This window comes from Eublepharis macularius, chromosome 3 (genome assembly GCF_028583425.1).
Source record: "Eublepharis macularius isolate TG4126 chromosome 3, MPM_Emac_v1.0, whole genome shotgun sequence".
Lineage (NCBI taxonomy): Eukaryota > Metazoa > Chordata > Lepidosauria > Squamata > Eublepharidae > Eublepharis > Eublepharis macularius.
The window spans coordinates 163,301,875-163,329,086 of record NC_072792.1 but is presented as its reverse complement, the minus strand read 5'-3'; the positions used below and the strand labels follow the sequence as shown (position 1 = coordinate 163,329,086).

Genomic DNA, 27,212 nt, shown 5'->3' with positions numbered 1-27,212 from the left:
AGCAATGTAGAGATCAAACAATTAGTAGAATGGTTGTAATCATTTATATAAGTGTGACAGAGGGTGAATTTAAATTTCTCCAGCGATTAAAATGCATCAATAATTACCAATGTTTTATTGCTTAGGAACAGGGATCAATGAATGCCAGTGATCAACAAGACGTTCAGTATGTGATACATAGAGGAAAAAGAACGCTATCATTCTTGGCTATTTCATTCTGGGCAGCCAAACCAGCTGGTGGTCTTCTTTATATCAATAAGCTCATAGGTTGTAGAGTCAAACTCATATTGCTTTTGGCCTCTAAGTAAATACAAAATTCCTAAAGAATAATGAGAAGGGTAAAGAATGTGAATTAGATAGGTGCAATAAACCATCAAATCTTATTGCTTACTTTCTTCTCTAATCTACCATTTGCTTTGCTCAATGGCAGGGGGAGGGGGAGGGGGGACATAAGCACACCACTCAGGAAACAGGGATATTTCCATAATATACTGATCAGTCTTCATGAAGTAATGCACTGATGCAAAACCATTGAAACAGCTAGAACTCACTTTGGTGTGACAGCTTGAAATGGAAACTAAGAGCCAAGCTACAAGTGACGCCTGACACAGGTTGGACACTTGTCAGCTTCCCTCAAGTTTTGATGGGAAATGTAGGCATCCTGGTCTTGCAGCTGTAATGGAGAGCCAAGCTGTAAAACCAGGATGCCTACATTTCCCATCAAAATTTGAGGGAAGCTGACCAGTGTCCAACCTGTGTGAGGCATCACTTGTAGCTTGGCTCTAAGATACACAAATGCCCACAAGGTAAATTAATAATTGTCATTAAATACCAGAAGGGACTTGAATAAACTGGCAGTTGATAGGGTCCATTGACCCCTACATTTTTCAGGTGATGTTCCCTTTCCTGTCCACTACTGGGACATACATATTCAGCAGCAGTGCACAAGGGATGCGGAGGATGCCTTCTCCCACATGAGCAGTGTTTGATATTTATCTTATCTTCCTTTCAAACCATTCAGTGAGGAAGTCATCATTCCATCACCATCTTACTTTTCCCCTCGTCTTCCCCCCTCCACTCTCAGTTATTTGCATTTGCAGTTGAGGAGGCTTCTGTCTTTGCATGGAGACAAGACCCTCAACTCTTGCAGTACATCCCGTGAGTTGATACAGCTTGCCACACCAGGCATGCATGAACAGAAGGATAAAGAGCGAAGCATCCTCAGACACACTGGGGTGGAATCACAGAATCATCAGAAACTCAAGATTGTGACACAAGCCTTTCAGATGCTACACAGAGCATCTCAGTTGGGAAGAGAACACTTTCTCCCATTTCATGAACTGAATTCTAGGATCAAATGTTCACGCTTGGCCTTCTAAAGGCATTTTGGGATCCACTGTGATATAGTGGTTACTGTCAGAATAGGATCTGGGAGACCCAGGTAAGAATCCCCACTCTGAGCCCAAGTAGACATGATGGACGTCACTGGGTTCACCTTGGAGATGCGCTGCCATTTTAAAAAGCGAGTTTCCAGCCAGGAGCTCCTTTAAATTGCAACGTGGGGGGAAACCTTGCGACACTCATCCAGTCTAGTTGGTCTCTCTGTACCATAAAAATTCACAGAACTTTTCCTACTATAGAAGTTCACAGGGTGACTTTGCACCAGTCACTCTGGGCCAAGCTAGAAATGACGGATTACACTTGAATGGCAAGTGAACAGATTCACATGTATTCCTCCCTGTTCACTTGCACTCTACTTGATCAAGTGCAGAGAAAGTGAATGGCAAGTGAACAGGGAGGAATACACATGAGTCTGTTCACTTGCCAGGCAAGTGCAAGTCGTCACTTGTAGCTTGGCTCTTAGTGATCGAGTGGAGCACAAGTGGAGTACAAGTGAACAGGGAAGAATACACGTGAGTCTGTTCACTTGCCATTCAAGTGTAATTCATCACTTCTAGTTTGGCCCTCTCTTATCAGTCTAATGTACATCAGAGCATGGTTATTAGGAAAACATGGAGGAGGGGAGAATGATGTTAGTCACTTTGGGCCTCAGGCAAGTGCAAGTCATCAATTGTAGCTTGGCTCTTAGGGCCAAGCTACAAGTGACAAATGGCACTTGAATGGCAAGTGTATTTCTCCCTGTTCACTTGCCCTCCACTCAATCCACTTGCCAGGCAAGTGTCTTTCATCATGTGCAGCTTGGCCCTTAGTGATTGAGTGGAGCGCAAGTGGAGTGCAAGTGAACAGGGAGGAATACACGTGAGTCTGTTCACTTGCCAGGCAAGTGCAAGTCGTCACTTGTAGCTTGGCTCTTAGGGCCAAGCTACAAGTGACAAATGGCACTTGAACAGCAAGTGTATTTCTCCCTGTTCACTTGCCCTCCACTCAATCCACTTGCCAGGCAAGTGTCTTTCGTCATGTGTAGCTTGGCCCTTAGTGATCGAGTAGAGCACAAGTGGAGTGCAGGTAAACAGGGAGGAATACACGTGAGTCTGTTCACTTGCCATTCAAGTGTAATTCGTCACTTCTAGCTTGGCCCTCTCTTATCAGTCTAATGTACATCAGAGCATGGTTATTAGGAAAACATGGAGGAGGGGAGAATGATGTTAGTCACTTTGGGCCTCAGGGAGAAAATTGAGGTATATGTATCTAAATAATACAAATAAATAAACAGATCTGGATATGGTTTAATGTAAGAACCATAACACCCTCGGTTTGCGTAAAATACATGTGCTTCCTAGCCATTAAACTCGTAGACAGCCATCATTACAGCAGAGATTTAGATATGCTAAGGTCATCTTAAGCTTACCGTTATACTGAAATGCAGCATCTACTCTGGAGCCAATTTCAGGGAAGTCAGCTGCTATCTTCCTGGGATACCCCTCGTCTATAGACCTTGTCTCTTCATCAAAGCTAAAGAAAATAAAAATGGACCCTGCTGCTGTGGTGTTTTTTTTTTTTTTTGGTAACAGTATCTGTAGGAACTAACATTGCTTGAAATCAATTTATTCTTTACACTTCAAACCGTATGTGAGTTGAAGAGCAACACAAAATCATGATTCATGAACTTCTCTGCATAAAGGGCTTGCTCCAGCAGTGCATGCATGAAAATGCAAACTTAGTGCAGTTCTACTTGCACAAGCAATAGAACTAAATATACTGCAATACCTGCAGTGATTTGCACAACGTCTGATGTAACCGGAAATGCAAGCTGGGATACAGTAAGTTTAACTTAGTGCAAACTGCCAATGTGGTCTTTTTAGTACATTCCTGCTTGCACAAGGACTGGGGTTGTCAGCCTCCAGGTGGGACCTGAAGATCTCCTAGGATTACAACTAGTCCCAGGTGTCAGAGATCAGTTCCCCCAGAGAAAATGGCTGCCTTGGAGGATTGGCTGTATGGCATTATGCCCAAAGGCGGTGCCAGAGTTTCTGGCACCCGAGGCTGCCCCTACATGCATGCCCCAGACTGCATGATGATGTCACTGCATGTGACATCATCATGCAGTAAGCCAGCCCCATTGGCCGGCGAGCAGCTGGGATGACATGCGGAGGCTGCCCATGCTCCCAGTCGGGCACAGCAGGTGGTTGGGAAGGTGCACATGCATCCTCCCAGCCCACCCACTCCGTTGTTCCGCAAGACGCCCCAGACACCTGCTGTGCCTGGCCTGCGGCTGCTGCGCCCAGCCAGGGGCATGTGTTGGTGGCGATGCCAGCACGGGGCAGGAAGGCTGGCAGGCTGCAGCAGCTGCAGGCCAGGCACAGCAGGTGGCCGGGGTGGTGCACGAGCAGCTTCCCATCCCTCCCGCTCAGCCACCAGCACTACCGCTGCCAGCTCCATGGCGTGTGCCCCTGCCACCGGCGCCCCCTCCAGCACCCCCTTCGGCACCTCAGCGCTCAAGGTGGGGACCAGACCTGCCTCAATGGGCACGCTGGCCCTGATTATGCCCTGCTGAGGTCTCTCCCTTTCCCAAACTCCACACTTCCCAGCAGCCACCCTCCAAATTTCCAGGAATTTCCCAAGCAGGATTTGGCAACTTTTGCAAGGGCTCCACTGCATATGGAAATCTTCCACTGCATCTGACCCAAAGTGAATGAATATACAGCAAACAGAATTCAGTACCAGCATCTGAGATACTCTGCTATGTGTTAGGAAAAGATCTGCTATTCCCCCAGCAACAGTAATATCTTGCTCATAATTCCCAAGAGGTTCGTACAATAACTAGAGTGACATCTTATGCCCTGGCATTGCCTGGCCACTGCCCCCTTTTCTGAACATATCCTTACCTCCTGTAAATGGGTTTCTTCAGCCTAGCTATGTCTACTCCCAAACAAATACTGCTGAGCAAAAGGGTAAGGCAGAGGCCTGCCATGTTGTTTTATTTATTTATATGTATCCTACCTTTCCATTCAGTTAGAGTCCTCGAGCATCTCGAGACAATTCTGAGCTTAGAATAATGTCTTGATGATGTAGTGTGGTTGGATCAATTTTATTTGCTGATGCATATTAATTCTGAGCAGCATTTTTCTAAAAGTCACAAATGGTGTGTATGCTTGCTGCAAAACACAGCCTTGGTTTTGGAATGCATGCAAGAGGCGCTGTCCTACTGGGAGATACACCCTTCTCTTTTTCTCTTGCAAAAAAATTAAAATATATAAATCAGTTTTCAGAATTGTCCCACTGGGCAGAAAATTTCCACACACCTCCAGTACTCATCGCCTGAAAAGAACAATGTTTCCTTTGTTTCCTGGTCATGAACAGCGGCATCAATGGGTTTTTCAGGGAAACCCAGGGTGCTGGTAAACTCTGGCAAACTGAGATTATGAATGTCTCCAACAACAGTCCTGTACTTCCGTCCTATCAAGAAAATAAGATGAAAGAGACTGGAAGATGATTAAAAGAGAACAGGGCTACAAGTAAGTCTAGAGAACAGAGTCCTGTCTACAGTCTACAGGCCAAGCAACTGCAGACAGGTTGGCAGCTAGCGGGAGGGCTAGGGGTGGGGCCCAGGGGCCATGCATGATATTGGCGGTGTCGTTGATGTCACTATGTATACAGCTCAGAAGTGACAAAGGGTAGCTTGGGGAATTGCTGGAAACTCTACAGTAAAACCTGGAAATGCCTGAGCAACATTAGTGATGTCTCCAGGGCTTGCTGGCAGGAGTTCTCTTGGCATAGCAGGAGGCCCAAAACCCACAGTGGAAACCCACATCTAAGGGACTAGAGAATCATGAACGCTGCAAGAATTTTGTTTATAAATATAAATATGCTGTGATTTAAAGTGACTCAAGGCAAATAATTAACAGGACGTGCAATGCACAAAAATAGATTCTCATATAGTATTCAGTAGAAAATACAGGGATTAACAACAACATTCAAAGGCAACTGGCCAAACGGCAAATTTTTTATCATATAGTATACTCAATGCTATACGAGAATCTATTTTTGTATCTTGTTAATTATTTGCATTGAGTCACTTTAAATCATAGTGGGAGGCCTGGCAAACCAGTCCTATCCCTTTAACAGAGGTTGAATGTGATGTTATTTAGCAGGTGACATTATTTAATGATGCAATAAGCCATTGTCATGAAAAGCTTCCCTTGCCCATTCCATATATTCAGCCTCTGTTAAAGGGACAGAACAGGACACTTTCCCTCAGGTTTGTTCAAGAAGCCTCTATGTACCAAAATTCCTGCAAAGAGAGTCTTAAAATATATTGCAAGGTCCTGCAAGGATTTTTCCTACTATGTACAATGTGAGACTTCAAAAGTGGTCAGGGCTGTTCCATAACATTTTGTACAGTAATTATAAAAGCTATTTGTATCTTTATCCATGTCCCTCATCAGGTAAGGTGCCATGTTTTGATTTGTGTGAAAGCCGAGAGGCTTGCAATATTGGCTCCAGCCATTTTTGCTTAGACATGAGCCTTTTCATATTTCTCTTCCCCTGCTTGGCCTGCCCATCACGGGGTGGGTGGGGGGGGGGAGAAAGTACCTTCTGTATCTTGATTTCTATGTAATATTTGCCTCACTGAGAGATCCAGTTGCTGAGCTGCATAAGCAGAAAGATCTGATGGAACCTCTGTAGTTGTTCTTAGGGGTGTGCACTTCAGGTTTCTGATTTGGGTTTTTGATCAGAATCGGGCCTGATTTGGGTAGATTCAGTATTTACGAATCGGCCCCAGCATTGCTGAGCAAGTTTGGAAATACCGAAGCAAAGCTTTCGGAAAGCTTCAGAGCATTTCGGAAAACTTCGGGCAGCAGCAGCTCTTTTCTTGCCATTTGCAAATGTTGCTTTGAGCTTCCTGTCTGTTTTTACCCAATGGGATGGGGAAGAAGACGGTTGTAGTGACTCACTACACCCCCCTCCTCCACTCTCCAATCGGGCAAAACCAGACTGAAAGCTCGAAAAAGCAGTACTTTTCTTGTCATTTCCAAATGGCAAGAAAAGTGCTGCTTTCAAGCTTCCCACCTTGCTGCCTTTTTCTCTCGATGGGAGGGGAGAAGGGGTTCTCTCCTTCCCCCTACCATCGGGAAGCTTGAAAGAAACACTTTTCTTACCATTTGCAAATGGCAAGAAAAGTGCTGCTTTGAGCTTTGGTGTGCTCTGTAAAGATTCCCAAATCTTTATGGAGGATACTGAAGCAATTTGAATCCTGAATCCCAAAGTGGCTTGCCACTTCGGGATTCAGATTATTCCAGATTGTTTTCCCACCTGGTAAACCCAAAGTGAGAAACTCAGATCTTTTTCGGGTTCACAGTCTTGTTCTCACTGGAGAGTGAGGCCTTTGCTTATGCCTCAGACAGAATGACTGACGAGAACAATAAGAGAACAGCTTTTGTAGATGTTTATACTTCGAAAATGTAGGTTAAAGAAACCTGTCTTTGGAGGCTAAACTAAATATGGTAGCATTCTTTTGGCCACCACCATAACAAAGCTACCATTTTAAGGCAATTTAAATATGCTGCCACAGGACAGCAGGGTGAAGCATTCTTATTTTTTCCTTCATGCCCTATCAAATGCTGAAATGGCCACTCCCCGTGGCTGTTTCAGCACTTGAATAGCTGTAGAGGGAGAAAGAGTGCCTCAGCCTTCTGTGCTGATCTGGACCCTCATAGGATCTCGCCCTCTCAGCATTTCACATTAAAATGGTAGCAGCAATGCTGAGACACAAGGGCAGTGTCAAATCTTATTTGGCCCATGGGTGTTCAGTCAAAAGTGGATGATATAATAAGCCCATTGGAGCACAGGCTTGTACTCTGTAAAGTGCCAACATACATTTTGAGGGCACCATATTAACAACAGTAATAATTATGAATCAGGCTAAAAAGACATGAAATTCTGGACAATTACCTTTGAAAATATATAAGGTGTGTTTATCTTCAACTTCATAAGCAGCATCTATGCCACATTTCAAAATTGGCCATAAAGAAGCAATAGATTTCTCTACATGTCTTCTTTCCACAGGATCCTTCAAAATGAAATCTCTGAAGAAAGATATAATAGGAATATTTACTTCAAATGGCATCCAAATTCTTCCTAGGAAAGTCTTTGAATGTGTCCTTCAAACACAATACCTTGAAATGCTACAAATTGACAAGATTTTCAGAAGCCCCAGTTCCCAAGACATATACCGAAAACGAAGTAGTCGTGTTTTAGTTTCAGTGGTACAGCACCCAGGTTGTTTGCTGGTGTAGTCTGGTGCACATGATAGCCCCACATATTTGCTATATGTCCAGGGAGGGAGAGTGGGAGCACACACTGCCCCTTGCCTCCGTGCGGCCACCTGTTTATCTGCAGGAGCAACTGTGCAGAGGAAATGGCTACCCAAACTCTCCCTTTCCATGACCAGCGGTGCTGACTTTGGAATGTCACCGATCACAGGGAGGGAGAGTCCACATGGCCACTTCTGCTGTGCAGTCACCCTTGCAGACAACCAGGCAATCATGTGGTGGCAGAGTATGGAGCCAGTGCTCTTGATCCCACTCTCCTTTGCTGTGCATTGAGTAAACACGTGAGGCAGTCATATTCAGTAGGCTTAAAGGATCTACACTGGCTTCTTTGCTTCTATGCCCATTTCAAAGAGCTGGTTATTGTCTATAAAGCCTTAAATGGCTTTGGGCCAGAGTGCTTGAAAGATCAACTCCTTGGGATGATTTTGAGTTACTCATCCCTGCTGTTTCAATGAAGCAGACCTTGTACCGAATGTTCGCTTTCCTCTTGTGCATATCAAACCCATGATTTGCACACCCATCTTCTGTTTTCATGAGCTAAAGTTGCCATCTCCAATGTACACATTTTTCAGTATATATTCATTATATATTGTATAAATTTGATAATACTGAAAAGTGTGTGTTATTATAAGTATCATTTCATAAGAATCTGAACATATGTGTATAAAATGAACAAACTGACTAGCCCTACAGCAAATAGCATAATACTGAGACAGCAGTCAAAAATATAAATTGATATAAAGGGAAACAAATGACGGAATATTCATTCATCCCTTTCACCTGTTCCTGAACTCATCTATTACTTAATACATTCTTCAGATGAAAGAGATGGACTTTTCAGTGGTGGCACCCCAATTGTAGAACTTCCTCCCCACAACAATTCTCCTAGTAGCAAGCTTGTTGTTCTCCTAGTAGCAAGATGCCAAGTAAAAATATTCAAAAATATTCATTAATTTATTTTGTGTTTTTCTCTTGCCCTCCACTAGTTTTACACTACAGTTTCTTTTTGAAAATCTTTAGTGTTTTTTCCTTTTCAAAACAACGACAACAAATCTACAGTCCCTTTAGTGATTTTATTTGATTTGGGCTGTTGGAAGGAAGGGAGCTGGCTTGAATATGGGCAAGAAAAGTCTCAATTATTTAATTAGTTCATTAATTGAAACACTTGAGACAATGATTTCTGCTTTCCTGTCAAGAATCATGTCAGATAGATTTAATATACAGCATAGCCACTTTCTGCTCTTTAAGATGGATATTCATGGAAGGGAAGGGGGTATGAGTAGAAAATGATTAGCGGTCTCATGGTGCTAAAGGGCACATGCTCATTGTAATTTTCTTTATTTTGCCAGGGTTTTAGGCCGTAGGTTTTGCTAGGCACACAGGGCAACTTCCTTTGCATTTGGACACCTTCATAGGGATCATATATCCAGAGGAGTTAGATGTGTTAGTCTGTAGTTGCAAAATGGTAAACAGTCCAGTAGCACCTTTAAGACTTAAAGGTGCTACTGGACTCTTACTTAGAGATGGGCATGAACCGAAATACGAACCAAAGTTCGTGGTTTGTGAATCAGCAGAGCCCATTTCTGACGAACCACCACAAACTTTAGGCTGGTTCGTTTGTTTTGTTTTTTTGGGTCTTCCCTGCAGACAGCCTGGAGCCGATTAATCAGTTTCCTAGGCAACAGGGGATGGACTTCCTGAAGACCTTCTGCTGATCCAGAAGTGGCCTTCTGCTGACCCAGAAGTGACCTTCTGCTGACCCGTAAGTGACTATTTGCTGACATGGGTCTGACGTTTTCACGAACCAGGGCAGGTTCGTGAAAATTCATGGTTCATGGTTCGTGAAATGCAACAAACCATGAACTGCATGGTTCGAGTTTTTCCAGTTCGTGCTCATCTAGGGATCATGTGCTTAATGGAGAGTTCCTTTGTATGGGGGGGATTAATCTTCCTTCAAAGGCTCCAACAGGAAATTCAGGACTCAGGATTGGCTCTTGCCCATTTTGGAAGGACAACTGTAACCTGAATTGGGGGCAGGAGCCTGGGAAAATCTATTAAAACCTCTTGTCCAAGAATCCAAGGTACATTTCTGGTTCAGCAAGTTTTTTCCTGTGACTAGAACAGTGCACTCTCACACAATGAAGTGTGGAGTGTTGGCTGATTTCATGGTCTAGTCTGGACCAAAGGAAAAGCTGAACTAATGACTTGGGTAGTTAGTTGCATTAGAGAATTACATTTATTATACTTATGGTAACCCCAGCTAAGGGCTTTCAAGGCAAGTGAGAAGCAGGGGTGGTTTGCCAGTGCCTTCCTCTTCAGAGCCTTCCTTGGTGGTCCCCCATCCCAGTACCGACCCTGCTTAGCTTCCGAGATGTGATGAGATTGGGCTATGCCATGCCACCTGCCCTGGGCCTCATTTACCTGTCGGCAAAAAAGTAAATGTGGCCTTGGAAAGTTGTGACAGCTTCAAAAGAAATATTTAGGTCACACAGATCCTGAGACTTCTGTTTCAATAGTGGTTCTGGGTGGTTCGGCTGATGAGAGCAATTTCCAGGATGTCCTTGAAAATGAGACAAAGACAAGATTGGAAGAATAATCAGGGTATGGGAAGAAGCAGCCCAGAGTTACTGGGGGGGAAACCCCTCTGGTCTCGAGAGACCAAATAAGAAGCTCAGTGAGGCTCTGTCAAGTCATGAAAGAAAAAAATTCACAGTCCTTTAACCAATCTCTGAAAAAATGAACACATACTTCATTTGGGGGTATATTTCAATCCCACATCTAACTACCCACATCTCTAGTGGTAAAAATGTCCCAAGTTTTTGTTTGCTTGCTTGCTTGTTTGTTTGTGGTGTCAGCTGTCATTGCGTTTCACAATACTAACAGTAAAAATCCTAAACGGAGTTGCTCCAGTCTAAGCCCACTGAAATCATTGGGCTTAGATTGAGTAACTCTGCCTAGGATTTTACTGTCAGACTGGAATAAGTCTGCTTAGGATTTCACTGTAAAACATCTGGAACTCAAAAACACACTTTGACAAGAGGCAGAATGTTGCTTTTGTGTAGATTCATCTCTCCCATTTTTCATATTGAATAGCACAGTTCTTTACAAAGATGTATTTTTTTAAAAAAAAATTAAAACAACAAACTACAGCTGTCTGAAGAAGGGTGCTCTGACTCTCAAAAGCTTACACTGTGAAATTTTTTTTGTTCTCTGATGCCACTGGATTCAAATCCTGCTGTTCCACTGCAGACCAACAAGGCTCCCCTATGTTTTGAACATAAGCCATTGGACTAACATAAACTTTCATGAATTTTAAAGGAAAACATCTAAAATCAATAATTTCTAAATCTTTGGTACCGTAGGGTATTTTTGTACTTCATGAATATATTTCTCTGTGATAAGGTAAATATTTTCTAGGTTTTCAGGATGTTTCTTCAGCTTCTCATGGAAGGCTATTTCTCTGCAGAGCACTTAAAAGTAGTTCCCTAGGTAATAAATGTCACAGGGCAGAAAAACTACCCCAACTGCAGCATTAATAGATTACTGGGGTAATTTTCACCCCAGGAGCTTTTTCATGTGAAGAAGCAAACTGTAAGTGGTATCAGGGTGCACTTTGAGGAGATTGTTTTCTAGGGTAGAGGATTGTCTTCTATGGTAAGGTTGCCAGGTCCCCTTACCCTCCCAGCAGGAGGGGGGACCCAACACTTACCTTGAAGATCTTCCCTGTGTACATGTTTTGTGTGCACATGCTCCTGAAGGGACATGATGACATCACTTCCAGAAAGCGATGACATCATGCTGGCTGCTGGAATGCTCTTTGAGCAGGACAGATTCTTTAATAATTGCCCTGTTTGGAGCCCAAATTGGCCCCAAACAAAGCACAGGAGCATTCCAGCAGCTGGTGTGATGATGTCACTCCCGGAAATGACATTGTCACATCCTGTTGGGAGCGCGCCCACTGCAGGCTTACCTGGGAGATATTTTGCCTTCTGGGCCTGTTCTCTTTGCCTTTCCCCCCACTGGCCAGGTGAATGGTGGCGGGGGTGGGGGGAGGCTGGGAGCAAGGGATCCTCTGCCCTCACCTGTGGACTGGCAGCCCTACAGAGGTGACAATGTACACTCTATATGTAGAAGCTAATTCATCTCAGGTAGGTTAGTTTAATCAATATATTTGATTCTTTACCTGGTCAGGTCTGAGGACACTTAAATCCAGGCATTGAAACGGTGACATTTTTTGCACCCTTGCTTTGCTCCTGACCTTTTCAGAAGTGAACCCTCATTTATTTGACCCATTTTTGTGTGGTGCATTTTGCACTTCAGCCTCTGTGTTGGATTTCTCTTTGACATTAATTGGAAAAACAATTTTCTTAAAATGCTCATTGCATGTCATTTGTTTTGCACAATTGTTAAACTGCCAAAGCAACCAACAGCCAACATCCTGCCTGTGAATCTCTCCCCCTCTCTCCTAGCCTGTCGCGTATACAAGTTCTATCTAAAACCATCTTGTTCTAAGAGATTAAGGCAGTATCTTCCTGACCACTAAAGCTAGAATCTGCTGTGAAGTCTTGTAGGATATCTTCACCGCACAGGTGTTGATCCTTGATAATCCATTCTGCATTTTTGATCTAATTGCTGTGATTGTAAGCAGAGTGATCTATAATTACACTGTGTAGCAGAGATGACTTAGGTTTTAAGTCATCCAGAAATCTTTAGATTACATGTGTGCAGTAGAGTTGCCTACTACAGGCTGAGGATCTCCTGGGGATTTTGGGTGGGGGGGACCTGGAAAGGACAGGGATTGGGAACAATGTTCCCTCTAAGCGGTGCAGTGTTGTGAGCCAGAAATCCAATTTGTGAGCAGCAATTTGCAAGTTGTGAGCGCGCCTTTTCGAAAACCAGAATCCATTTGATTAAAAGACTTTTGATTTAGGTTGTCTGAGGCATTGGTATTGGGTGCCATCAATATGTTGATGACACCCACTTAGGCATGTGGTTCTCAAAAGCTTATGCCTCAATAAAGTTGGTTAGTCTTAAAGATGCTACTGGACTCTTTACTATTTTGCAACTGCAGACTAACACGGCTAACTCCTCTGGATCTATGGAGAAGAAGAATTGTGCATCATCCAGCCCTGCAATGCACTCACTCTCTGGCTATTCCCTTCTATATTTTATATAAAAAGGTGTTGTGAAGCATGCCTGCAAACGGGTCAGACACCATTTCTTTCCATGTGCATCAGTGTATTGCCAGAGTTTTCTTTGCATTTTGGGCAACATCAGGAAGATGAGCTTCAGTAAGGGTTCCTCTTTGCCCACAAGCAAATCCTAAACAGAATGTGATGTGCAGTCATCCCTCCCTCTACCTCTGCTCTGTCGATTGGCATTTCCTGTCTCTTCTGTGGCCAGGTCTGCAGAAAGAAGAAGGAAGCTGGCTGAAGTTGCAGGGGGAGCACCTATTTAGCTTCCAGCTGAGAGCTGCTCATTGGAACAGCCTAGAACTGGCCTTTAGTCACCCTAGAGGCTTCATGGCTTTAAAACTCTTTCCTTTTCTCTTTGTGAGTTATGGTCATGGAATCTTTGAAATGAAATCAAGTCATAAAGTGTAAAGTCAGCATTGAAGTCCTGCCTTCTCCTTGCTTGCCATTCTGTTTTATAACACTGTATTGCAATGATCTATTCTCCCCTGAAGATATAAGCAGAATGTCATTGATGTACAAAAATACTGGTAAAACTGAGGCCGCAGCTCCCCACTCCCCAGGGAGTAATTTAACTAGAGGAGAGCCTGTCTTACCAGCATGTGTAAAATTTCCAGATTCAGACCCTAGCTCTGTCATGAATTTTCCTTGCCATGCAAGTCTTTATGACTAGGAAGTCAATTTTTTGTGTGCATGTAAAATAGATTTCCTTAGTCATGAATTTACACACACACAAAAAGAGTATTTCCCAACCTGGAGCTTGCAACCCTAGGAGTGTGAAATACCACCGCCATCTCCTCCTCCTTCTCCAGCACCCGTGCTGGGCCAGAGAGGCTGCTTGGTGGGCTGGTGAGAAATAGCATGGGTGCCTGCCGCTGCTGCACTGCACTACAGCACTGGGCCAGAGAGGATGCTTGGAGGGCTGGCAAAAGGCCTTGGGGATGCCCACCATGGCTCCTCTTCCACACCCGGCAACGGGCCTGGGTAAGGCTGTGCGGGCGCCTGCTGCGGTGCCTCCTCCAGAGCCCAGTGAGGGGCCAGGGAAAGGCCGCATGGGCGCCTGCCATGGCTCTTTCCCCTGAGCCTGGTGAGGGGTTGGGGAAAGGCTGCCTGCCGCGGTTCTTTCCCCCAAGCCTGGAGAGGGGCCGGGGAAAGGCTGTGCGGGCAGCTGCTGCAGTGCCTCCTCCAGAGCCCAGCAAGGGGCTGGGGAAAGGCCACACTGGCGCCTGCAACAGCTCTTCCCACAGAGCCCAGCGATGGGCTGGGGAAAGGCTGCGTGGGTGCCTGCCACAGCTCTTCCCCCCCCAAGACTGGTGAGGGGCCGGGGAAAGGCCGGGCGGGTGCCTGCTGTGGTGCCTCTTCCAGAGCCCGGTGAGGGGCCAGAGAAAGGCTGCATGGGCACCTGCCATGGCTCTTCCCCCAGAGCGTGGCGAGGGGCCAGGGAAAGGCTGCACAGGCGCCTGCTGCGGTGCCTCCTCCAGAGCCCAGCGAGGGGCCAGGGAAAGGCTTCCTGGGTGCCTGCCATGGCTCCTCTTCCAGAGCCCAGTGAGGGGCCAGGGAAAGGCTGCACAGGCACCTGCCGCAGCTCTTCCCCCCCCAGACTGGCGAGGGGCCGGGGAAAGGCCGCGCGGGTGCCTGCTGCAGTGCCTCCTCCAGAGCCCGGCAAGGGGCCGGGGAAAGGCTGCACGGGCACCCGCCACGGCTCTTTCCCCGAGCCTGGTGAGGGGCCGGGGAAAGGCTGCATGGGTGCCTGCCGTGGCTCTTTCCCCGAGCCTGGTGAGGGGCTAGGGAAAGGCAGCGCGGGTGCCTGCTGTGGTGCCTCCTCCAGAGCCCGGCAAGGGGCTTGGGAAAGGCCGCACGGGCGCCTGCTGCGGCTCCTCCTCCAGCGCCCAGTGCCTACCGTGTGCTGGGGCTTCTCAGCTCTGCGCTGAGTTGTGACAATTCCTGCGCCGTAGCGCAGGAGCGCACATTCACGGGAACCCTGATTGGGAAGGTGAGTGACCTCAGCAGAATATAATGTTGTAGAGTCCACCTTCCCAAGCAGTCATTTCCACCAGGGAAATTGATCTCTGCATTCTGGAAGTATCTGTTTTTTTCGAGTTGTAATTCTAGGAGATCGGAGAGGTCTTCAGGCCCCACCTGGAATTTGGCAACCCTAGTGTATAGAGAAAACGTAATGATGATCAGAGAGACACTCCAAAACAAGGTGAGAGGACGGTGGTGTGTGACAGACAGACTGAGTGTCCACAGGAAGCTGTGGGGGTGGGGAGAGAAGAGGAGGAAATGGGGGGAGAGGAGCCAAACAGACCACTCATCATGCAGAGAGCAGATCTGTCTGCCTGAAGACAGGCAGGAATGGAGGATCTGCAAAGTTTCAGATTTTCATTTTCCCACAGACGCAGGCAATGTCTTCCCATTCCTTTCTATCCTCATATTCAGGGCTTTTTTTCAGGGGGAACGCAGGGGAACGGAGTTCCGGAACAATGTATTGTCGAAGGCTTTCACAGCCGGAGAACAATGGTTGTTGTGGGTTTTCCGGGCTGTATTGCCGTGGTCTTGGCATTGTAGTTCCTGACGTTACGCCAGCAGTTGTGGCTGGCGTCTTCAGAGGTGTAGCACCAAAAGACAGAGATCTCTCAGTGTCACAGTAGTTCCGGAACCTCTTGAAAATGGTCACATGGTTGCTGGCCCTGCCCCCTGATCTCCAGACAAAGGGGAGTTTAGATTGCCCTTTGTCTAAACTCCCCTTTGCCTGAAGATTAGGGGGCGGGGCCACCAGCCATGTGACCATTTTCTCTGAGGGCAACCCACTGAGTTCCACCACCTCTTTTCCCAGAAAAAAAGCCCTGCTCATATTAGTGCACCTTCCTGTGGTACATAACATAACACAATGGCAGGGACTGAAGTTACAAAAGGATCCCTTGATATCTCTTCAAAGAGGAACGAAAAAGAAACTCCTCTTTAAAAAAAAAAAAAAGAATAAGAGGAACCAACAGCTATATCTAAAAACGTTAATCAAAAAACTTCCCTTCCCCACACAACCTCAAATCCTCTTAAATTGAATGCTTTTAAGTGGAATTAGTCCACACCTTCTGCTGGGAATCTGCATTTACCATAAACAGCCTGGATGCCGTCAATGTCGTCCTGGTGAAGTTGGAAGGTTATTGAATCCTGTCCCTCATAATATGCATACATCACAGCCTCATTAATGCTTGAATGGTCAAGAGCCAATATGTGGCCAATTTCGTGGACAGCAACATGAAAAAGGTTACTTCCTGAAATACAGGAGAGACATGAAATCATGTGAGCATTATGACAAAGCAAATCAATATTAATACTGAACACTTCTATCATTCATGGTTTTTGTAAGGCTGCGAAACTATACATTCTTCCTGAATTTCAGTGAAATGGACCATGATGACAGAAGGAAGCTGACGACTTACCAGCAAGCTGGGGTGGCACTGGGTGCAAGACGAAGTGGAGGCGGGATTAGTTGAAGGAGGAGGAGCGTCCATCCTGCACTGGTCCAGCCACATGGTCAGCGCCATTTACACCCAAGCATCTGCAGGAGCAGCTTGTCACCCTCCCACCCTCTGCAGATTAAGGACTATTGGAGGGCACTGTCACAACTTTATGGGTTGGCTGGTTTTGAGGCATTGGGCCAGATCCCAATAGGGTGACTGAGCCTTCGAGACTGCTCACCCTGACAGATCTGGAAGCAAGGGTTGCTAGGCAGGGCCGGTGATGGAACAACGTGTACCGAGGTGCCAGCGGGAGGCTGGTGGGTGATGCATCAGTTGGCAGCCAGGTCTACAATGCCAATGGGGATCCATGCCCAGATGTCTGGCCAATGCTCCATCCAGCTGTAATCAATATAGTTATGGCCATTTCTAACCAAAGCAAGTGTCAGGTGTGATTCTTAGCCTCAACTCAGTCTGACATAGCACCTAGGTGACAACTGGTGAAGAAGTCTGGTGCTTTTTTTTTTCTTCAACAATTCTTAGAAAAAACATTCAGCCATTTTTAGAAGTGTTCGTTGCACTTGACAAACACACTTAGTCAGTGTAATATAATGGTAGGTGTTGGACTAGGATCTGACAGACCTAAATGCCCACATTTCAAAGTTACTGTTATTCATGTCGAAGTTCTGCATTTCTGACTTCTCAAAGCCAGATTTTGAAGGACAATCTCTTTGCTTTAGTACAGCTACGCAGATAGTCTTATATTGTAGTATGTCCGCATGTCCCCAACCAGTAAAAGTCATAACTGATCTTGCAAATGCAGCCTGCTGCTCTTTGAGGCCTCAGTAGAACTCCTGGATTGTATCAAATGGATCCATTCCCCTAGCATTAGCAAGGAGGCTTCTGTCGATGAGCCTCATGCAACAGGGGAAGGCTCTTCATATGTTGCACCAGAGGGCAGTGCCAAAAAGAATGGTGCGCTTCAAAAATGATCGCTTGAATATAATTTCATCATTTCAGAAAAGGCATGCTTCTCATTTTCATAAAATTTGGGGAGTATTGATATTGTCTCGTAAAAGTGTTTGTTTTTGGAAATATTAGGTATTAGCTTTCTGAAATGGCTACTGTTTAACCAAATGAGTCTAAAATTTCAGGGAATCTAGCATGCACCCCCATGTTTCAAGTGAATTTGACAAAGTGAATCAAAGGCAAGTGAATTTGATTTTATAGTCCTCATCCCCGAAGAAGTTGCCACCAACCATCCTTTTCTACATTGTTTCCTATGGGGAAAATACCAAGTATACTCCAAGTCACCTCAATTGAACCCTTCAGGCCATTGCTCCCAAAATTGCAGAAAGCTGAGTTCTTCTTTCCATACATATCAACAAAGGGGATCTACACCAGGAACCTCTCAGTAGGATGCTTCTAGCTGGCCTCATCTTCATTGACCAAACTAGGCCAGAGATGTTGGTGACAGCGCTAACAGCCTCACCAACTAGAGGTTGTGGGTGGCTATACTGGTCCAAAGCAAAATCCACAAATGAAAATTAATGCAAGGACTCCAGAAATTTTCATTAGGCTGGTTGTTATTAACTCCACATCCCCGCCACCCTGGGGAGGGGGGAAAATATTTCAGCAATAAAGGCAAAAGCTGCTGGATCATGGCCTGAATCATCTTCCCCCCTGCTTTGGGGGTGTGGGGGGGGAAGGTTAATAAACATCCAGCCTGATGGGGAGTTCAGGAGAACTTTATTTTTTTATTATTTTAGATTTTTATTCCGCCCTCCCTGGAAGCTTCTCTTCCTTTTCTTCTAGGAGCCAAACTAGGTGTGGCCACCCTTGCCATTTTAGAGAAGAATTTGGCGATTAAAAAAATTCCACAAGGGCTGTGGTGTGGGTGTTGTTTCAATACTGGAAAAGATGGGCAGGGGGAAAGAACCTTGCCTGGCCTCACTGCACCACGGGCACTCACGGAGGGCCCTTGTCATGGCATTTTTAAAGTGGCCAAATTCTTTTCTAAAATGGCACTGCCATCCTTGATTGGTAGCTGGAATATCATTCCCTCCTCTTTCTCCTCTTAGACTGTATGTGACCTATGAAAATTAGATTGCTGAACTGCAGGCAGAGCTGGGCCAGTTACCTGCAAGTTACTGTGGAATTTGAAATCTTCTTGTCATTTTAGGTATCAGGAAGGAAATGCAGTGTCTCTTTAGAACTGTGTTAGGAGTAGACATGGGCACGAACCACAAAAACACCAAACCATGCGGTTTGTGGTTCGTGGCCTTGTCACAAACCAGGAACCACGAACTCCCACGAACTGGGGTAAGTTCACAAACCAGTTAGTGGTACATGGTTCATGGGGTTTAAATGCCCCTTTCTGGCCACTTAGCAGTGGCAGGGAAAAGGGCATTTGATAGTTTAAAGGGCCCTTTCCTGCTGCTTGCAAGCAGCAGGGCCCATTAAATAGCCCAAAGCCCATCCACCCCAGCCCCAGCCCCCCACTTACCTTGGTTCTGCTGCTAGGGTGGTGAAGGCCACAGCCCAGCAGCAGTGGCTCTGGCCTTCTCTGCCACCCTGTGGGCCCACGGCCTCCTCCCCCTCCTCCGCAAGGGGTGGGAAGGGCATTTTTGGCCTCCTCTGCTGCTGTGCAGGCCCACACAGCAGTGGAGGAGGCCAAAAGAGGCCTTCTTGCCCCTCTAATGGCCATCACGTTTTAACTATCAAATGCCCCTTTCCCTGCTGCTGCTGGGGGGGGGCTGGGGCTGGGGGGGTGTGGGCTGGGGTGAGGGGCTGGGGGGCTGGGCTGGGGTTCATGGGGTTTGGACCATTTAAAGGGGCCTGCCACTTGCAAGCAGCAGGTCCCTTTAAACTATCAGCTGGCAGGATCCCCCCTGCTGCCTGCCAGCTGATCCTTTAAAGGGACCTGCCGCTTGCAAGCAGCAGGAAAAGTTTAAATGGCCATTTCCCCGCCACTTTGCAGCGCCAAGGCATTGCCCTTTAATATGAATCAAATGAACTAGTAGACAAGTTGGTGGAAACGAGTTTCCACAAACCACTGGTTCGCAAACCACGAACCGGGCTGGTTCGTGGGGTTTTTTGGTTCATATTCAGGTTTGTGCCCATCTCTAGTTAAAAGTTACAGTAATCAAGTTCTGAACCTGCGCTTTAAGCCAGTTACTGGGCTCTGCTGTTTGATTTGATGAATACTGTTTTTTTGGGGGGGATGTTTTGTTTTTATTTAATACAAGAAATGATAAAACCATACAGTACAAACAAGAAAGGGATTAAAACTAAGCCATAAAAGACATTATCAAAACCACTCTTGGCAAATTGTTAAAAACCTAAGACTTACAATAAACAAGCATTTAAACTTAGTTGCATTGGGGGAATTACTTCTTGGGCATTTAAAACATCTAAAATTGGTTTCTAGTACTGTCAATGAAGGACTTAAGATTGTAAAGTCTCTTGTTATTAATGACATATGCAGCAAACATTTCAGAGACCTCACTGATGACAAACATCAACATTGCAAGACCAGAAAATCCATATTGCAAGCCAGTTATTTGCAAACTTTCGTATCAGTCAAAAGATATGGAGTAAATGAATAGATACTTTTTAACATCATGGTGCTAGAATGGTATATGACCCATCATATTTTGCACTGTTAAGGAATAACTAATCACCAGTATGGACACATGCAGATATTAATTAAAATAACATGACAATACCTCTTAAATCCTTTGTCCATTTTTCGTCATCGTCAAAATGGACATAACCTTTAATATCGTCCTCAACAGATACAAAAGCATGAGCCAGCACATCCTTTTTTCCATCAAATGGGCAGTCCTCTGGTATGTCTGAGTGAACTTAAAACAGTAATATATGTATGCATGTGTGTCTGTATTTTTGGATATACATGTTTGCACAGGTACATTATAACAGTAAATAACATGACAATTCTATCATTCTATCATTCCATCATTCTATCAAGGACTAATAGGAAACCAATCTAGGCTTTTTTATAACTTACAACACCATCATAAGCAGGTCAACTCAGAATCCTGCTGCAATCTGCTAAACAGGTCTTATTCCCAAGGAAGTGTTATTAGGATTGCACTGTTACTTACTTCTAACACCAAAAGATATATCTATATCTGATGCGTCCCAACTCTGCGTGAAGTTCAAACAGGTGTATTGACTCCATACTCCAAAAGCTTTCTTGATGATTTCATCTACCTCAGCATGAGTCATCTGTTTGGTGTACTTTGAAATTCTTTAACATACATAATAATTAAGGAAATGACTGTTTACAATCAAAAGTATTACAGGTTCACTAGAAAATAATAGAAGTAAGGAAATTTTTAGCTTACGAACATCACATCTTGTATTCTTAATAGCTGGTATTCACTTAGCCTATTAAATAAGAATATGAACCATATATATAAAAGGTTTACAAAGGTCAAAGATAGGCTATAGAATAGTAGAGGTCTTGTTTCACCATGTTGTTATTGCTATTTTATTCTTTGGTTAAATATTCCAAGATTGGGAGCTGTTGCTCAAAGAGGTATGATTTATAATTTGGATTTTCCAGGACTTTTTTTCTGGGAAAAGAGGTGGTGGGAATCAGTAGGTTGCCAGCACAGGGGGCAACTCTTGGCGGGAGGTGGTGCCCCTGGTACCACATGTGTGTGTGCAAAGTGTGCGCACACTCCCAGGGCCAATGACATCGCTTTGGGTCAGCTGGAACAAGGAGGGAGTTTTTAAAAGTTTAAATCACCCTCAGTGAACATGGTCACATGGCTGGTGACCCCGCCCCCTGATCTCCAAACAGAGGGAAGTTTAGATTGCCCTCCATGCCATTCCAGTGGTGTGGAGGGCAATCTAAACTCCCCTCTGTCTGGAGATCAGGGGGCGGGGCCACCAGCCATGTGACCATTTTCAAGAGGTTCCAGAACTCCATTCCACTGTGTTCCAGCTGAAAAAAAAGCCCTGGGATTTTCTCTCTGAGCCAGTTGATCTGTGATTTTTTTGCATAATCTAATGATCCCAAATATGGGGTTTCCAACAATTCACAGAGGAGGTGGACTTTTTATTCCAGTTTGATGCTAAAAAATTAAGAAAACCACATAAAATATTATTTTTAAAAAATAAAGTATTACAGGTCTATGCACACTTGGATCGGATTCTCAAACAAAAATTTTTCTCAGTTTAAAAAAGCATTCAATTAATTTAATTCACCTACCGTCATTCATCTACTCTGGTCATCTGGATTTAGTCTATGGTTACATTGAGGCTAGACTGTTGTAATGCAGTCTACATGAGTCTGCCTTTAAAGGCAACTCAGAAAATTCCAGTTGGTATAGAACACTGCATCCAGTCTACTATTGGCTTCTCAGTGGGATGTGCATATTAGTCCCCTTCTGCAAACACTCCACTAGTTACATGCATCTGACAAAGAGAACTGTGGTTCTTGAAAGCTTATAGTACAGAAAAGTTGGTTAGTCTTGAAGGTGCTACTGGACTCTTTACTATGTTGCTATTACAGACTAACACAGCTAACTCCTCTGGATCCACTAGTTACCAATCAGTTATCAGGTTAAACTCAAGGTTCTACAGAGGCCTTAGTGGCACTGGACCTGTGTACCTGCAGGACTGCATCTCTTGCTATGCTCTGATAACTTCCATATTATGTAGAGGCCTGTCTGAGAGTATCAGGAAGGCTCCCGTACTTTTATCATATCACAAAATGGGCAAAACAGAATTGTTCAGGAAAGAATTCTTATAAAGGGAGGGCTTTTCTTCAGCAGGAACACGGGGGAATGGAGTTCCAGAACCTCTTGAAAATGGTCATGTCTGGTGGCCCCGCCCCTGATCTCCAGACAGAGGGGAGTTTAGATTGCCCTCCGCGCCACCCCTCTTTCTGGAGATCAGGGGGCAGGGCCACCAGACATGTGACCATTTTCTCCTAGGGCAACCCACTGAGTTCCACCACCTCTTTTCCCTGAAAAAAGCCTTGTATAAAGGGATCAGAAGAACTACAGTATAATGGATCAGCTCAGCATGTTGCTTGTGTAAGAGACATTTATTATAGTATTTTGCAATGTTTATTGTATCTACCATCATCACTACCCACTTTTTACCTCAACTCAAATAACCCCTTTGTCACCCTATCTTTAGTACGGGATGTTACACATTAGATAGTTTTGTTGCCTTACACAGTTCTTTGCCTGCAATGACTGTTTTGGTTCATCACTGCATTGGAGCTAGTATTTACAGGAAGGGACTTTAACATGTTAATGTTTTCCTCGGAATTGGCAAAGAGTAACTTTTCTGCAGGGGCAAAAAGTCAAGTGCACCCTCTTTTCCCATTTAGAACAAGGGTGAACATGTAAAGGAGGAGGGAGACAGGCTGGTGCTATTTTCCCATCCAGACTCAAGGTCAATGCATGCACCTCTATCTCCTTTGCATGAGCGAGGAGAGGAGAGAAGTTGCAACAGAAGCTTTAAAGGGAAGGATAAGAAAGTGTTTACAGCAGCACTGTAGGAGCGGTGGAGAGCTACTTTTAATTATTTATAGAATGATTAGTCACTCCTGAGTGACCTTCTGCCCATCCTTGATCCACATTCTCTACATGAGATACTACCTTTCCCATCTGGCTCTTTACTTCCAAATGTGCACCCGTCATTCTTTGTTGATGCTATTGGATGCTTTTCCTGATAGAAAGCAGCGAGCGCAGCAAATTACCTCTTTAAAGAGCATCTGAAGTTCAAGAAAGTTATTGAAGTCTTACCTATATGTCAGAGTTTTTTTCTTCCATCTTGGAAATAATGGAATAATAGCATATTCCCAAATATGAGGAACCTCCAGTCTGTGCCTCCATATTTCATTCACAGTGTATGAATGCCACTTCTGAGGAGAAAAGTAGATACATTTGATTACTTAGTAGATTATTATTTACGTAAAGTTTCTCAATGGGTTTGTTCAGATATGATAGGAGACCATGACTTATTTTTGCTGAGGTTAGTGAAACCAGTCCAGGATTTGACCAGCACACAGTGAATGAACCCCAGTTTCACTGTTGCCACTTTTCCCCACACTTCACCAGAGACCTTGGCCTTCTTTGTGGCACCCAACTGATGACGAATGACTGAGGTCTCACCAGTTTGCTTGCCATTGGCCTCCAGGGCACAAAAACAGAGACACCTCTAAAGTTAGGCTAGAACGAAGTGTGGGAACCCACAATTGGAGGAAAAATAACCCAATAGAAAAAAAATTAAGTTTAATGAATAATAAAGTGGCAAATGCTCTAATAAAGTTAAATAAGTTCGCAAGTATGAATAAATACATCATAAATGCAGACTATTTCTATAAACAAGATGTAAACAACAACAAAGTTTTATATAGCCGCCAGGCAGAAATGCTCAAAGCTGCACAATGCCAAAGATACAGTCTTGAGAGTGACGTGGGTGTTTTCTTTTTTTCTTTTTGTAAGTGCAGCTGGAGAAAAAAGTGAGAAGATCATCCAGAAGGTAAGCATCACAAAGTAATAAAGTGCTTATCTCTTTTTTCTTTTTTCTGTAGGTAATGCCAAGAAGCCAAAGTGCCCAACAGGGCAGAAACCCCTCCGTCCTACACTGCACAAGGCCAGCTGTAAATCTTGGGGCCAAGCTACAAGTGACGAATTACACTTGCCTGGTGAGTGAACAGACTCACGTGTATTCCTCCCTGTTCACTTGCACTCCACTTGCTCTCCACTTGATCAAGTGGAGAGCAAGTAGTTTGGTTCCTAGTGTTTCCACCACTAGAGATACCTGCCACCGGAAAGAACCATTGTACTGTTTGAGAATTCCATGCTTTATGAAGTGTTCTATTAGGTGAGCCCCAAACCAAACCTGAAGAAGTATAGCTGACAAAACACCAAGATTTTGGCTGCTCTCAGAACAGCATCGTACTGTTGAGCCATGCTACCCCTTCCCAGAGACTAGTCAAGAAGGTTAAGGTTTTTAAGGCCAGCCCTTTCCTTGCCCAAACCACAGGTGAATACATTCTTGTTTACAATTTCAATGCCGCTCCCAATGCAAACTCCCACCGAGCACCCAAGCTCCTTGTAACAGGCACTGGCTATACCCTCCCAGTCTTACCTGTGTGTCCCCAACAAGTTTCTGCTTCCATACAAATACCCCAACAATTTGTTGGATAGCCACAGCTCCATTGGCATTGGGGTGAACAAAGGAGTTTGCCACATCACTGGTTTTTAAGACAGTGAAAGCAGGAGTGGAGGGAAGGGTCTGTTGCAAAGTAAACTTAAAATGGAGGGTGGGGGAAAGGTTTGGTGCTTGTGAGAGCCAACCAAGGGCAATAGCAAGTTTGTTTCTAAGCTGCTCTTGTCAAGCAATATGAGGCATGGCAGGTGTGGAGCACTGACAAGAAAAGGAGCCAGGATTAAACCAGGATACTGCATTCATATGTAATGCAAAATCATATGAAGGCCAACTGTATTTAATGAACCATCCTCAGGTCCTGCTCTGAGCTACCTGAATTACCCCTTCTGTAGTGGCCTAGTGGGCCAGGTTTGGACTACCAGCGAATTAGGTTTTGTTTAATGAAAAATAGTTTTGAGTTACATCAGAACTGTCCCAATGGGATTGTTCAGTCCTCTGTCATGGTTTGAATGAGGAACGTCTTTCATTATTCCACTCATTTTAAAGACATGGAAGCTGAAACCAACGGCCAGTGAATTAATCAAAGCCAAGCAGAGTTCTTATATTAGAGCAGAGCCTTAGACCTAAATTTCACCATCTGTACAGAGGATCAGACATGAAATCAGTCCCCTAAACACTGCAAGACAGGCTATTGGTCCTGCTTTTCCTCAGCGTAATGCACTTGCTACTTTTTATTCCTTACCTCAGCAAGTTGATTGTCCTTTTCTGTGGCTTGTTCAGTGTTTGGGGGAACAGGCCAAGCACATGAAAGTGTTCTGCAGAGCACAATCATGTGTAATAAGCTCTTCATTTTGCCTTTAGTCTTTTCTTTGGTTCTTCAGCCACTGTTAGAGGATCTGTCTATGTGTCACAGGCGTCTCTATATATACGCTTCATGTTTGTTCCATAAAATCAGTGGAAGCAGGAATTGCAACATTATGACCTCCTCAGATTCGCCGAGCACAGAAAATGTTCTTTGAACCCAGAATGATTTGAATCGCAACCTTGACAGGTTATTAAGTTTAAAAGTTCCTGATTGGCAATCGCTCAGAAAGTGGGTTGGATTCTAACCCTTCCTATATTTGGCTTGTAGTTTTTAGAGTGTGGGAATGGATGATGACACGACACCTTGTTATAGATCCGGAGGAGTTAGCTGTGTTAGTCTGTAGTAACAAAATAGTAAAGAGTCCAGTAGCACCTTTAAGACTAACCAACTTTATTGTAGCATAAGCTTTCAAGAATCACAGTTCTCTTCATCAGACGCATGGAGAATATGGTGAAACTGGCCATATATATATATAGGTGGTGACACCCTGTTAGTTTCCTTTTAAAAAATATCATTTCAAGCACCCTACCAGGACTCTTTTCAATAATTTTGCAGGACTTTGACCAAAAAGAATCAAATTATTCTTTACAGAAAATGATGAGTGGGATCAAAATAAAATTTGATACGTACTCCATCCTACCCCATTTAACAATGTCATCCTAGTTACACCTATTGACTTTAGTGGACATGTCAGGTTACATGTCATATTTACTAAGCCAAGTTAGGTGAAAAATTAAATGGAACAAGATAGAAAGATGAAATCTTTAAAATAGGATTTGTCAGTTTGCTATTCCTGATAGGTTCATGCTGTTTAGTTTTCTCACTGTCCTTTTAGGACACTTCTATTTATTCAACAGTTCAAAACAATATGAGTTTGACAGCAGGCAGGAAAGATTTATGGGTCTAAAACAGAGCAACTCTTCTTTGGCTGCCAGTGACATGGGAGAAAAGAACATTGGAGTCTCTGCTTCCTGTGCTGTATGCTTTGATCTTCTTTGTTCTTGTTGGCGTATTTGCCCCACCCATATTCATGACCTGCAAAATATCTGCAGTCATCGATACACCTGATAACTGGAATGGTCAAACACACACACGCATACATGCACAGGGGAAAACTATTCATTTGTTAATCTATGTATTGCTGAGTAATAAAATTATTTCTGTTCATATAGATGGTAGTTTATTTAACACACAGGTGAAACCAGGTATCCTAAAACCTAGATAAGTCTCATGGGAGTACCCTAACAGACTGCTGCTATAGCACAGTGCAGTATATTTAGCCAGAACGGGGCCTGTCTGCTGCCAATCTTGAGGAATTCCAAGCAGCTGAAGGGGCTTGAGAGCATATATTATTCCTCCGCATTGGCTCTTCTGTGAATACAATCTCTTTTCCATAAACTTCTCTAGATTACTTAAATAAATCTATTTCCTTTCCAAGAGTGTGTTTATTGTTCTCCTTTGCCCCTTGGCAACACAGAACCCTAATCCAGTTTCCCTTTAGCACCAGGGAGGACACTTTCCTTATCTAAGCAATTCCAGACAGGAGTTACCATAGCAGTCCTAACTCAGCAAACATTCATTAGGTCAACCTGACAAAGAGAAAAGAAAAGCTTTCAAACAAGTCCAGAGTAAAACAGAGTGTTTGTTTGCTCTTCCAAAACCCACACTGATTTGGGCCATGCTGCCCATTTTTCTTTTGGAAATCAACAATTTTGCACTTAAAACCCTAGAGAGTGTATGCCATCTGGACGTGAAGGAACTTTTTAGTCCTAGGATTTCAGTTCTCCCCACCTCAATT

At 44.4% G+C, this 27,212-nt stretch overlaps 1 protein-coding gene across 2 annotated transcripts; it reads right to left on the bottom strand.

Moving 5' to 3' along the window:
- On the bottom strand, positions 1-25,489 carry LOC129325831 (stromelysin-1-like). 2 transcript variants are annotated; one of them, XM_054973758.1, is made up of 10 exons: positions 25,292-25,489; positions 23,178-23,296; positions 20,514-20,659; positions 20,115-20,252; positions 16,015-16,200; positions 10,155-10,293; positions 7,354-7,487; positions 4,704-4,857; positions 2,810-2,913; positions 1-319 (listed from the first exon to the last, which is right to left on the bottom strand). In XM_054973758.1, exons 1-10 carry the CDS (start codon positions 25,397-25,399, stop codon positions 213-215), a joined length of 1,335 nt encoding a protein of 444 aa, XP_054829733.1. In that variant the 5' UTR covers positions 25,400-25,489; the 3' UTR covers positions 1-212. The 2 variants fall into 2 exon arrangements, with proteins under 2 accessions (XP_054829733.1, XP_054829734.1); XM_054973759.1 differs by having other exon boundaries at positions 16,039-16,200.
- Between the last annotated feature and the right edge of the window lie 1,723 nt (positions 25,490-27,212).